Here is a 13,813-nt window from a genome sequence, read left to right as displayed (position 1 = left end):
TTATGTGTTTCGACAAGTTGCAGGTGCACCCGAGTAGCGCGCGCGACATAATTATACCTGCAATTTGGATACATTGCGGTTCAGTATACCTACTCAATTTCTCAATTCTTTCATTCTGCACACTTTGGTTTCGCTGTATAAATATAACGCGTATATTGATTCAATTATGTATTTATCCTTTATTCATCAGGTTTATTGTATGATTTAAATTATTATTATTATTTATATCTAAAACAAGTAAGAAAGTAAATCGGTACGTAAATAGTCCATTATTTTACGGCAACACTGCTGCAAAATTAATTGCTTAATCCCAAAGAGAGACACGTGGCAATTTCCCGCCACCCCTGTCTGTACATTCATTCATCACCATCGTCTATCATAACGCATTACTTCAATAAATGAAGTTGATCTCTCGCGACCGCCCCTCGACGTCCACCGTATCGCGAACGAATAATCCAGCTCGATGTGTCAGACGCACGCTATGCACGTACGTGTCTTCGTATGTACGCATGTACATTGCCTCGCTCGTGCGAGCGCGCGCGCATAAGAAACGTAACACGCTTAAAAAGAAGGGTATGACGTCACACGCGAGGTGGTGGCACACGGCGCGTGCCGCCAGTTTCGTAGATGGGGTACGAATTATCGTGGCGCTCACGGTGGAGGGGCCAGGAAAGAACGACGACAGGGACGATCGCGAGCTGTGCCACACAGTGGACGTGGGGCGCGGGAAAGTAGGAAGGGGGGTGCAGGCAGGGGGCAGGCGCCCCGAGGTGTCCGCTAGCAGGCAGCTAAGCGAGGGAGCGAGCGAGCGAGCAGACCGGCAGGCAAGAAGTCCGCACGAGTGGTTAGGGTGTCGTACAGGGGCTACGTGCGCAGTGGTGGGGGTGGACGCGTGCAGCCGGCCTGCAGCTGCCTTCTCGCGTTGCCCCCTTTTCCCTTCGGCGTGGCGCGGCGCGGCGGCCCGCTGCCGCGCTCCCTCCCTCCCGCCCGTACGGTCCCCGCGCGCCCCTCTGGCCCGCGCATCGCGCCACCGGCGCAGCCGCTACCCATCACCCCTCTGATTCGGTCGGTCGCGGGCACAACCCCTCTCGCCTGCTGGGCCGAGGGGGGAACCGACGGGACCACAATTATAAGTAGGGGTGCACCCGGCCTTGCTACCTCCAGTCGAGGGCTGTACTCTGTGACGAGCACGCGCGCGCGCGCGGACCACTCGTCGCTCACCCCGTACACACACACATACACACACGTCACGCACAGGGCGCACGCATGTGAAGGAAAACGCATATACATATATATATATTTTCGCGCGGGAGTAGTTCCCGCTGCTGAGCGCGAGAGAGAGAGAGAGAGAGATAGTTTTATGAGAGGGTGAGAGAAGGACGGATGTACACTGCAAATCTCTCTTTCTCTTTGGAGAGGGAAGCAGGGGCGAGCGCGTACGAGAGATCGCCATCTGTCGTCGAACCCGCGCCGATACAGTTGCCTCCGCGGTTACCGGTGGTTGCCTCGAGTGCCGCGGTGTGGCGTTAGTGCGGCCGGTCAGTGGCGCGACACGCGCGTATATATATGGTGGTGAGGAAAAAAAAGGAGGTGAACGTACATCTTCGGCGAAAAGAGAGTGAGAGGGGGATAGAGACAGGAGTGAGACAACAACGGGGTGTGGAGAGAGGGGAAGGATAGGAAACGGAAAGGGGACGATTCACCGTGTGGAGAAGAACAGCGGTGTAACTTTGCGTCAGCGTGTGCGCGCGTATGCGTCGCGCGCGCGGTGCATCCCTTCTGAACTTTGATACTTTCGCGTCGCCGATTCGCCGCCAAGGGCCAGGCGCAGTTCATCGGCTTGCGACAAACAGTATTAGTTCGAGTAGTTCAACCGCGAACCGGTGTTTCTCGCCGCCGCCGGTATCCTTTCGTCCGCGACGTCCGCGAAATCTTTACTCCTCGCCCTATACCCTGTTCATCCGGCCCTTTTCTCCCCCTTCCCAACCCGGGCGGTACAGAGGAGAAGGGAGGCCCCTTCTCGCCCTTCCGCCGCAAGACGGGCGCATTGACTCTCCTCGTTCATCTTCGACTCGTCATACCACACACACACACATACACGCACACGAACCGTGTGCGGGCATCCTTGGCTCTACCACGAACGGCGGCTGCCCCACCATCAGACCCTCTCGTGCCCCCCTCTTTTTCTCTCCCGTCGGCCCTACTTCGGCGCCCTTCTCCGTTACGGCGCTGCCGCCGATCGCCGAGGGAGTATTCCTCGCGGCGCGACCACGGCCGATCAGTGCGTGACTCGTCGTTGTTGCGGCGATTGACGAGGACGAGAACGTTGTAATTTGTCGTTCCGGCGTCCGTCAAGTGCTCTCCCTTGCTGGCTTTGGGAAGTATGATCGCGACGGGTTGATTGTGACTCGTATACAAAAGAAAAGGGGGAGAAAGAAGCGAGAAGAGATCCACAACGATCATCGGTGAAAAAGAAAGAGAGAGGATCCTTGACTTCGTTACACCACCTAGATTATACGCGGACGCGAAGATCGTCGTTCCCTCCCGGCGAGCGTCCCTCTCAGCGTTCGTCGTCCCACGGATATACTGGAATAAAGTGTGTCAACAGCAAGTGTGTAAAAAAGTGAAAACCTGCGTGCGATATAAAATCTCGTTCTCGTACGTCTGCTGGCCAAGTAAATCGTATATTCGCGTGCGCGTGTACGGAGTGCACAGTGGTAAACGAGTTGAATTCAACCGCGATTTCGCACGGTGCGAGTATACCACTCGGCATTCGCGCGCTCCTTCGTTTGTTCCGTTCATTCGTTCGTTCGTTCGCGCGTTCGTCCGTCGATTCGCACGGGCGACGGCTCGCATACATCGAGAGCGTACACCGGCACGCGGTTCGTGGCTATGCAGCAGCCCCGCGGTACCGCAGCGGCGAGACGCAGGTAACGCCGACGGGAAGACGCGACGACACGAGCAGCAGAGCGCGCGCGGATTGCCGCTCTCACATCCGCGCTTCCGCCGCCTTTCGGGGAAGCGCCGGCGGCGTGTAAACACCGAGGGATACGCGACGCGTCAACATGTGGACCACGATGCTCGTGTGGACGGCCGTCGTCGTTCTCCTGCCGACGCCTCGAGCGGTAAGTCCCTGATATCCTACGATTATATTCCTTCCTCTTCCGTGTCTCGCCACTCGCGTCCGCCTTGCCGTCGGCGTCGGCGAGCACACTTAAAATCCGTAACTCGGCGACGTTCAAGCGGGTTCAACCGCGTGGCGCGCGCCCGGACTTTAGTTTCCGTAGACATTAGTTGGATTAATTCAAGGTTTATACGATTCCTCGTTTTTTTTTTTCGACGGTAAGATCTAAAGAATGTTCGAATCTAGTAGTCGCTGAGAAACGATATATTTGAGAGACATTAATGTCACCGCTATTATCTGGTGCCAAGGCTGCCGTAAAATACGAGATGTGTACACACACACACACCACGCGTACAGCCGACGATCTGATTCCCGGAAATGACACGAATACGCGCGCTCCTCGAAATTACATCGTTGTGTACAAATGAAGGGATTATCCGTAAACTTCGAACGATAGTCGTCATAATACATAGTCGTCACGTGTTATTGTAATTACTAGGGAGGGATTTGTCAACTTGTGTCGGCACTCGAGTTGCCGACCTTGGAGTCATCGCGATTCGATGAATGAGTTTGGCACGACAATGTTCGGCATCCGAACCAAGCATCTCGTATGCAGGTATACACGCCACATCTCAACTCGTAGAGAGACATCGGGCATTGTTGTATTTATTAATATAACGTGGGAAAAGGGAAGGCGCCTCGCAAGATGCGAAAGATCGGAATAGACTCGACGTAATCGGCTCACGTTTCATAACGATCCATAATACGTTCGAGACTCGGATCTTATACTTGCGTAATTGTGATTCTAAGAGATACAACGCGATTAAAATCGCCCGATAAATATCTGTACGTAATCCCCCTGTCCAACGTCATAATAAAAATGACATGAAGAAAGCTTTTGCGATATCGCAGTGATATCTCGCCGAATTTTTATTCTTCAATATTTAATCTTGATTCACTAACTCCGTGCTAATGATGAATGACAGCTTACTCTCTGATTACCGCAAGTTTAAATTTTTACAAATCGAATCAATTCAAATTGGTTCCGAACGTGATATATGAGACGAAATAATCCGACGAATGAATCGGTCGATTATCGGCGCGAGAAACGCTTTTCTCACGACTCTGACTTTTTTTTGCCGCGTGAAAATAAAGTGTTAAGTTTCTCGGTTTATTTAGTTACAAATTATCGCGATCGTGCGTCTCTCGTATTTGTCAAGCTTCTCGCGTTTGACAGTCGCGGAATTGAGCACCGACTTTCCTTTTTTCTTGCTTTCCTTCTTTAGTACTTCGCAATTCCAGTATCTTTTTTTTTTTATGTTACATCGCCTCTCTCAAACGACCGATTCCGAATGCGACGAGCGATGCATTTCGCGTATTATACGGCCCGTTTCTTCTCTCGGTTTCTTCTCTCCGCACGGATTCCGAGGGAATTCTTCCTGGGAGAGATGTCTCCCCCGGCTTCCCCCTTCCCTTCCCCCCCATTCCTTGTACGTTCTTTCTGTCTACGATCCTTTGCGTTCGTGAGCTCGACTACCTTCGTGCTTATCTCTTGGCTTACAGCTTTTGTGTGCTGTACAGCAAAATACGCGAAACTGACTTTGCCTTTAGAATCAATTTCTGTAACGTAATCAACAACTTACACGTGCTATTATTAATTGTCACAGACTAGTAACTATATGCAGTATCGATAGTGTCGTATTTATATTCGATGATCGGTTATTCTCTATATCTTTTCCTTTTTTATTTACTGCTATTTTTCTATTTTAGTTGACAAGTTGATTAATTTTATCGTCAAGAAATTATTGATTATTGATACTATACGCTGTTCTCGTGGTATACACTTTTTCGAGGGATTTATTTTCTAAGATTCTCTTTCACCATTCGAAGAGTTTCTGTTACTATCCGAAGGAGTTCCTAACAGCGTATTCGGCGGTGCACCCAACTCTAAATCTGGATGCACTCTTTTAGAAGTGTCTAGCCCCGCTCTCTCCCTCTCCCTCTATATTCGTTTTCTCTCTCTCTCTCTCTCTCTTTCTCTCTCTTTCTCCCCGATGTTGTGCTTAGCGATGATCTCAAATCGTGTTAGACTCGTCCCTCGATCGCTTCTATTTTCGATCTTCGCGGAAGATCTATACGAGAATCCTGTCGATTGTTGGCGAGAGTAGAGTCCTTTGTTGTCCGGGTTGGCGAGGTTGTATGTGTGTGTGCATCGAATGTCGCGATCGCAGCCTCCTCAAGGAGAGACACGCCTCAAAGACGTCTGAAGGGTGGTTCGGACGGCGAAAATCGCGTTTTGTGTGTGACGAAACGCATCGTCGGTGCCGTGTGTATCCGTAAATACGCGTGGCGGCCATTCTCCGTTCCAAGAATAACTTTCCAGCGCGCCAAAAATGAGATTCCTCATCGTGAGGGCAGCGTCGAGGTGCGTGAGGTATATGTGTGAGCGTGCACGATGTGCGTACGGCTTGCTCGTTTAATCGTTTACTTTCGTGAGATGCAGACTAACGGGACGGATCGCGACGAGTCGCCGTGGCGAGTGCAATTGCATCGAGTGTCCGGCTTCAAACGCAGTGCGCGATAGTGATTGGCAACAAACTTCTTTCTTATCGCTAAGAGCGCTTGTCTGACACCGAACACGACGTTTGTGTTTAAGTAAATAAAGCCAGAGATCAGGTAGCCACATTTTGCATTGAACGCTACGGTAAATACGTATAAATGTATTATTCATTCTTTTGTTTTAAAAATAGCTGATCGCCGCGAGAGTTGTTCGGTTGCTCCGCGGTACAGTCTGTATCCGTGAATGAACATTTATTTTTATCTCACGAGGTCGTGTAGAACGTCTTATTTTCCGAACTTGGCGTGATGGGATCTTTGTTTCGATCGCGACTGTACAATATCAAATGCGCATGAAATATACATGTGAAAGAATTTTTTTTATTCGGCGGTACTATATCCATATATCAACATGTCAGCTGATTTAACTACTTGGCGCGCGCGCGCGATTATACCGCGCTTACTCCACTTCCCGATGGACGGATCACGATGTTGCTAATGGTGTGCGTAATCGATGCGTGCGAGATACGCGATCGCGAGACTATGGGAGTTCGATAAAGGAAATCTAATGCCGCGAGCTTGTCGGACCTCGGTAAAGAACTTACCGTTCGCTCTCGGCTATACAATATCTCGTGGGAAGCTCCGTTCAGACGTGCATTCGTGTGCGCTCTCATGTATACGTAACGCACACTGATCACCGTGTCTGCGAACACAACGTTCTCGGCGTCGCGACGACCGAAGGATAGGAAAAATGAGAGACTCGTGTCTGACGTTGGCACTGTTTACACGACATATCGCGACGATATTGATGTATCGAAGGAATCGTTAAACCTTGGCTAACGCGCTTTTTCTTCCTCCAGCAATTATTCCTTTGCTACTCTATTGCTTGTTTTTATATTAGATAATAATGACAATGCAAAAATAGAAGGCTGTATCTCACGCTCGATCGTAAGGTAATTTGACAGCGTGAAGATTGCGCTAGTTAATCACCGAGGCTAAATTTTACACATCGCCGAAAAATGCGCTAATCGACTCGCCGTTTTTCGCTTTGCGCTTCGAGAGCCGGGTCTCCACTCGGTAATTTCGTTAAGCAGCGCTTCGCGAGCCAACTAGAGCGTTGATGCATTTACGAGCTTGGTCGGCCGGCCTCTTTTTGCAGGCAGTTTGCATCCACATGTTTCAAAAAGGAATATCCGTCGGCTTTAATAATAGCGCTCTGGCAGTTCGTCAAGTGGCAAAGAACAATTTTCATTTTGAGCGTCTTTTTTTTACTTGGCAAAATGATATCTGAATTTATATAAATATAAGAAAGATACATTTGTGTATGTGTGTGCATGAGAGAGAAAAAATAGATTTTGCTATCAATGTTACATTAATATCTTGTAAAAACTTTAAGATTTTAATAACGATCCATTTTGAGCGCTTGAAAAGTCACACCGGTCGCTAGATTTTCTAAAGACAGAGCGAGAGGGATACGGCCAACCAAACTAAACTCGCCTTCATTCGACGCAGACAAAAACTAAAATCGTCGAATCTGCGGTAAATCGTAGCGTATTTTCGTAATTCGATTATAATGGCGAAGCGCGCGTGGCGGCGAAGGGTAAGCCTCTCCGGGATACGTTCTCGCGCAACGAGCGAGCGAGAGAGGACGCGCAGTTTTTGTCGTACCAACTCGCTTCTCTCCTCCTGGGAGACGTGCGTGACACGCGTTCGCAAAAACGTGCGCGCACACGTGCTCCTGCGGCGTTTCACATCATGGGGCACGAGACGACATCCCCCGTCTCGCGGATGAACAGAAGGAGAGAGCTTCGTTTGATATCGAGGTCTTTTTTTTTTCGTGTGTCTTATGATTCGCTGCCAACTGTGGACCAGAGATCCACCATTATTAAAAACATTTTTACGATTGCACGCGTTACAGCTGTTAAAAAGACTGTCAGAGTGCTCCGTCATATTTATCCCCCTCCTTCCGAAGAACGATTTTTTTGTGATTTTCAATTTAGAATTTATATTTATCAAAAATTTGACAGGCTTCGTATTTTAATGTTTGCAAATTTTTAGTCCTTTCTATTCATATATCTTTTACGTAAACCATAAATCCTCGATTTTTAATATGTAATTGTGAAACAATTTTTATTTGACGTAAATAGAAAAACGAATTTTTTAAAAATCGATATTCGGTGATTATTACAATTTTAAATATCATGTTTTTTAATTTCAATTTAAATCTTTAATATTCACAGACACATTTTGCTACTAGCTTTAGAAAATTTCGTGTGTTGATGAGCACCGATTCAATTTGCGTGTACGTTCTCGAAGAAATAAAACGCATGTGTTTTACAGGTGAGCGCCTCGGGGGTGTTCGAGCTGAGGCTAAAGTCCTTCGTGAACGAGTTCGGCAAGGACAGCCTGGGCAAGTGCTGTTCCGGCAGTGCGTCCAAGACAGGCGAGTGCTCGGGGGTCTGTAAGACCAAGTTTCGGATCTGCCTGAAGCAATACCAGGTGAAGATCGACACGCTGTCGAAGTGCACGTATGGCGACGTTTCGACGCCCATTCTCGGTGAGAACAGGATTAATTTCAGCCCAAACATCCATTTTTCGAACTTCACCAACCCCATGAGGTTCCCATTCGAGTTCACATGGCCGGTAAGTCTTTTTTTTTTTTTACGTTTTAGATTATACCACGTTTATTATTTTCGCGATTTGTTTTAGAATGACTTCGAGTGTTAGTAAATAAAGCTTCCAATATAACCGAATAACAAGATTATACATATGTCTCGGTTATCAATGGAAATATATTTGAAAATTTTATGATTTTTAATACTCGAAAAATTAAGATGCTATTTTGATTACTCAGCAAATTTTTTATTGGGAGAAAGTATCAAGCTTTCTATGATGTATATAGTTGTAGCAAAACACCTTGCGTGCCTAATAATAGCATAGAACATCGTGCTCTTATGCGTAGGATAAGTCCAAAGGGAAATATCATTGTCGAATTATACGCGATAATTTATAAACTTTCGTGAGAAACGACACGCGTCGATATACATGACACTCAGCAATGATGTCTCGCGATAGGCTTACGAGAGGCGTGCATACTGGAGATTTTTTTGCCAGAGTCCCTGATTAGCATAAACGTTTCGATGTGGGAAGTAAGAAATGTTGACGACCGTGTGGTGAGATAGTTAACCAGTATACAGTGTTCTATATAACATCGCACCGGCGGCGATGTATAGCTTACAGTTACAAAAAGCGATTGAAAACTATATATTATACGTATCGCTTGTGTAACGTTATACGCCGCGTTCTTCCCCGCGTGTCCACATTCGCTAAATATCTCTGACGCGTTATACAATTAAAGGACAGCTTCGAAGGTTTCTTTCAGTCATTAGTAATACATTTTTTTTTTTTAGCAAGTATAAATAGTTTCGTAATGATTTATTATATAAAACACGTTGTTTCGTAATTGATTAAGTGCGTTACTGACCTAATGAATGAAAAAAAATGTATAGCGGTTATCGAAATTAGACTGCAGAGCGTAAAAACGGGGCGCGTACTTGGCTACGTGGAAAAGAACAATGTTTTCGTCCGTTCATCTAACTAATCACGGATGCTAATCGAACGAGTGCATTATCTAACTCATTTCCAGCAGAACGAGACCAAGATAAGAAACACGCGGAATTCGCGTGCGAGGATCACGGGGTAATTATTATTATACACGCGAGAGATCTTGAGTTAACGTGTGGACAAAGTCGAAGTCACCGCCCTTTGTAATACACGTCGCGCGATGCTATCTCGCGCGGAAAACACAATCGCTCAGCCCGCTAACGCTCTCGTCTCGCATAACCGACCAATTAATTTGCACGGAAGTCGTTTGCGAGTTTCGCATGCGCGACTGAAAACCTGTTCGGTTTGTAATTTCTGAAAGTCGTATCACACGTATCGAGATTGCTATTGCAATATCGGCGGTGCGATCCGTTATATGGGAATGATGATTAACTATGTCTTGAAAGTCTGGGTGTGAGTATCATTTGAAAAATGATAGGAGTTTCATTTATAGAGATTTCACGATATGAATTTTTAAATATGCGAGCGGGTTTAAAATACGTTTGCGTGCGGTGTTTACAACTCGAAACGGCTGGTCACCCTAAGCGATGTAATTTCGATGCGCGTGCGATATATGTGGGAAGTGCGTGCGCATCGTGGTGTAGTCGTCGAGTAGTAGTTGAGGGAGACGCGTTGCACGCGTCGCCGGACGCGTTGCATTTGCAACAGGTCGGTAGCGGCGGTTGTTCTAGTTCGCAACGACTCTTTGATTTCTGCCTCGCTTGACGCGCGGCAATTAACGAAAAGGGGGAAACGCGCTTTTTCTCCATTCTTTCTCTCGCGTGTGCAAACTGATTTCTGCCTCGCGGTCGCTGTAAACGTGCAGGATCGACGCACTCTCTCGCATCTGCTTTTTCCCTTCCTACTCTCGCGCGCACATTGCAACGAGATCGTTGTGGCGTACGGACAGGTTGATTGTGTTAAAGGAATGAGAGAGAAAGAGAGAAAAACACAGAACGCGTGTATAGGGGTTGCGTTTGCATGGCACGTACGACGCGTGCTGCCGATGTCGCTTGCACGCGTGCATGCGCACGCAGCCGTCGGTGCAACCAAATGAAAGAGCGAGATAGCGAGGGCAAGAGATAGATAGAAAGGGCCGGGGGGGGGGAGAGGGAAAGAGAGTTGGCAGATGCCGCGCAGAAAGAGAGAAAAAAAGGGAAAGAGAGAGAACAACGGGAGAGTAGCACTTGTCTTTCCCTCCTGCTGTTGTTGATGCTGTTACTGTGATGTTTTGGCTCTCATAGGCGTCGAAATTTAAATGCGGATAGAAGTAGACAGATATAATCGATAAAAGTCGAATCGCGAACGGCAAAACATCAGACAATTATCATTTCGATATCAGAATGTAAATTATCTATGATTTTCTTATCTTTGATATTATATATCGCTAAAGAGATAAAAAAATCGATGTTACATATTAAGCGAGAAAGGATATTCATTATACAATTTTGTGATGAAATTATATAAAAAATTATATTAATTATATAGAGGTTCTCAAGGTATGTGTGATGTAACGTAGTTTATATAATCTATGAAATATTTATTTAGTTCAATTTACAAGGCTTCAATTAATCTTGTAAGTCTTGTAACTATCTGAGTTCACACTCAGAATTTAAGCTCTATACGTATTTTCGATATCAATTGATTCAATAAAATTTCTTTACGTTTTCTTTACGAATGGGTCGGCTTACTGAAATTACGCGCCAATGTACAGCATCCTTGGGCATACGTCAATCCTCTCATATCCTCTCGTATCGGTGCTCGCGCATTTCTGACTATGAAACCGCCGCAGTTCTGCAGGGCCGCCGCCGTCGCCACCGCGCCGGCAGCAGATGGCCGGGGCCTCTTGCGCCTCTGCACACTTCCCACGTACTCTGTCTTCGCTCTGTCTCTCTCTCGCTGTCCTCTCTCTCGCCCTCCATGGCTTTCTCGTGAGCAGAGTTAAATTTACTAACCCATATGGCACCCCTCGCGCCTCTAACGAGCCCTTCTCTCTCTTTCTCTCTCTCTCTCTCTCTCTCTCTCTCTCTTTTGCATTGACCGTTTTTCTTGTTCTCCATCTTTTCACTCGTGCTCTCTTTACTTTTTTTTATTCTTTATTTAATTCTATACCTTTTAATTTAGCTCTCTTTGTTCTTTTCTATTAGTTTCTAAAGGACAAAGCCGTGACAAATTTACATATTTTTTTAAGCATCAACTTTCTTTGCAGATTATATTTATAATAAAATACATTGTGTGTGAATCCTGTCGGTTGTGCCTACTTGAGCCGAAGGCGAAATAAATTCACTTTCTCTTTCTCTTTCCCGTGTGTACCCGGATGGTACAGGCACGTGCGTTCTTCGACATTTACCACCACCGGTTGAACCCGCAGCCCGGCGGCTGATAGGATTATCGCGCGATTCACCGATGTCGAAATTATCCCGAGAGCAGTTGCCGATATTGTACTCGGCATCTGCTTTGATGTAGTAGGATCAAACGAAGTCAGTAGCGGGCCTCGGTTTCTCGGAAGACACTGTCACAATTCCGCGGAGAACTTTCGGCGCAGCGGTTCCTGACCGATTTCTGGCCGACGCTCGTGCCGGATATCGTCGGCTTCGCGTTTAGCGTGTCGGCGAAATAGCTCGAAACCGACGTAAGTCGTAATCGCTATTTGGAGTACTCGATTTATTTTCGTAGCTTCAAAAGCGAGAGGCGTTTTAACTACATTCTAACTTTCGTATCGTATAAGATCAGCTTCGCATAAAGAAAATTGAGAAAAGAAGCGATGGGGAAAAGATTAACTCAATTTTAAATTGAGCAACGAGTATTTGATTTGATTAATGTACACACACATATGCATGTTCTTACACACTAATGACTTGTTTCTTGTTTTTTTAATTTCACAGTATCATGACAAATAAGTTGCATAAACGGTTTGCGTTTACACGCCACGATATAACGAAGGACGGTGAAAAAGTGAATTAACTCGTTGTTGCGGCTGATTACGGCCGAGTTCGCAATTAGTAAATTGACTCGCGACTCGTACGCGCGAGCATTGGACGAGCGAGAGCCGATAAAATAGCACTATAAATAACAGTTACGTGCAATGCGCGTAAATCACTTCCGTGCGGTGTGCGACCGAGATGCGCGAATTAATGGCCTTTCCATCACAACCGGACAGGTTCATTAAATGTCCGGCCGTAATTAGCAACACGATTCGATGAAATTGGAGAATGAGCTTTGCGATTTATTAAAAATAAACGTTTCATCGTTTTCACCTAAAATTATTCTTTATAATTCATTTTTCATTAACGAAATTAATTAATGTGTAGTAAAAATTCCCCCCCAAAAAACTTCGTCAAAGCTTTTTTTTTAGCTAATTGCTGAATCTGCAATCTCATTAAAGAAGCAATTTTTCTTTATATTTATTCCGTAAATTATTTCTCGATGGACGCCTTGAGGAATGCCTGTGGTATGTCATTCGGCGGCATGCGTCGTTTCGATACGTAATCGTAACCTTCGCAAACGCTGCAATCTCTTAATGCGTGCGTGCGCCCGTGCATGCGTGCCGCGGACTCTTATGCGCGCGCCTTAATTGGCTTTACGTTCGTGTACACGAGCCGCCTTATTAAAACAGCACGAGGCGACTAGCGACAGTGCGGCTACTGTGCTCGATCGTTGCGCACGCTTCTCGCGAGTGAGCGCACCGTCGCGTCGCTCGCGGGGCGCGCGGTACGTTATGCGATTTTCCGCGCGCACTCCGCGCTAATGGCACGCGCGCGCGCTCGCTCGCTCGCTCGCTCTCGCTTCATTCTTTTCCCGCTTTCGTTATGTCGCCTGGGAATTCCGCCGTCCACGTCGTGCCATTCTATTTTTAGCCGATCACCGTAACTTCCTTCCGCGATAAATCTCACGCATTATCGTAAAGGTAGATATTGACGTTAGAGGAATACTGAAGTACACACTTAGTTATCGATACTTGTCTCGTACCGCTGGCATCAATTAAGAAAATAGTCGAAGAAAATCGCAATTACTGCAGATTAACAGAAATAACATAAGAATCAAATTTTTGTTTCGATGCTGCCAACGTATCGATTTGTACGAGGAAGAAGAGGTCAGCTCTCTCTCTCTCTCTCGATCGGTCCGCTGGAGATTAGCTTTATATGTTAATGCCATTTATATAGACACTATTTCGTAACATGCGATATTGAAGAAATTATAAGGAGATTATAATAAAATATATAGTAGCGTCATAAAATTAAGCTTTCTTAAATGCGTTTTCGTGGAACGCGATTGCGAGACCGAGGCTCGAGGAAGAACAGCGAGAGGTAGAGGACGAGGGGGCCGCGAAAGTGATGGGAATCGCGCTGCAGGAGGAAGGGAGAGGAAAGGTGGGGCCCGAAACCAAGGCGGCTAGCGAGCGAACGAACCGTGGGTCCCACGGCCGAAAAGGCTGCGTGATTCGCGTCCCAGACGAAGGCACGAGCAGCGAAAGGTCGAATGAGCGAACGAATGGCTACACGTGTACGAGGGGTGGCGGCTAGGTGATTC

At 46.8% G+C, this 13,813-nt stretch overlaps 1 protein-coding gene across 1 annotated transcript in view; it reads left to right on the top strand.

Moving 5' to 3' along the window:
• The first annotated feature begins 2,161 nt into the window (after positions 1 to 2,161).
• LOC105448144 (neurogenic locus protein delta) overlaps positions 2,162 to 13,813 on the top strand; it is a 41,887-nt gene continuing 30,235 nt past the window's right edge. The window contains exons 1-2 of the mRNA XM_011686529.1: positions 2,162 to 3,125; positions 8,021 to 8,323. Coding sequence (XP_011684831.1) covers positions 3,066 to 3,125; positions 8,021 to 8,323 — 363 coding nt within the window. The 5' untranslated portion in view covers positions 2,162 to 3,065. The remainder of the gene's footprint in view (positions 3,126 to 8,020; positions 8,324 to 13,813) is intronic.

Source organism: Wasmannia auropunctata, unplaced genomic scaffold, assembly GCF_000956235.1.
Source record: "Wasmannia auropunctata unplaced genomic scaffold, wasmannia.A_1.0 LD336088.1, whole genome shotgun sequence".
NCBI lineage: Eukaryota > Metazoa > Arthropoda > Insecta > Hymenoptera > Formicidae > Wasmannia > Wasmannia auropunctata.
Note: the sequence above shows the minus strand (reverse complement) of the source record. Positions and strands in the feature narration are given on the sequence as shown.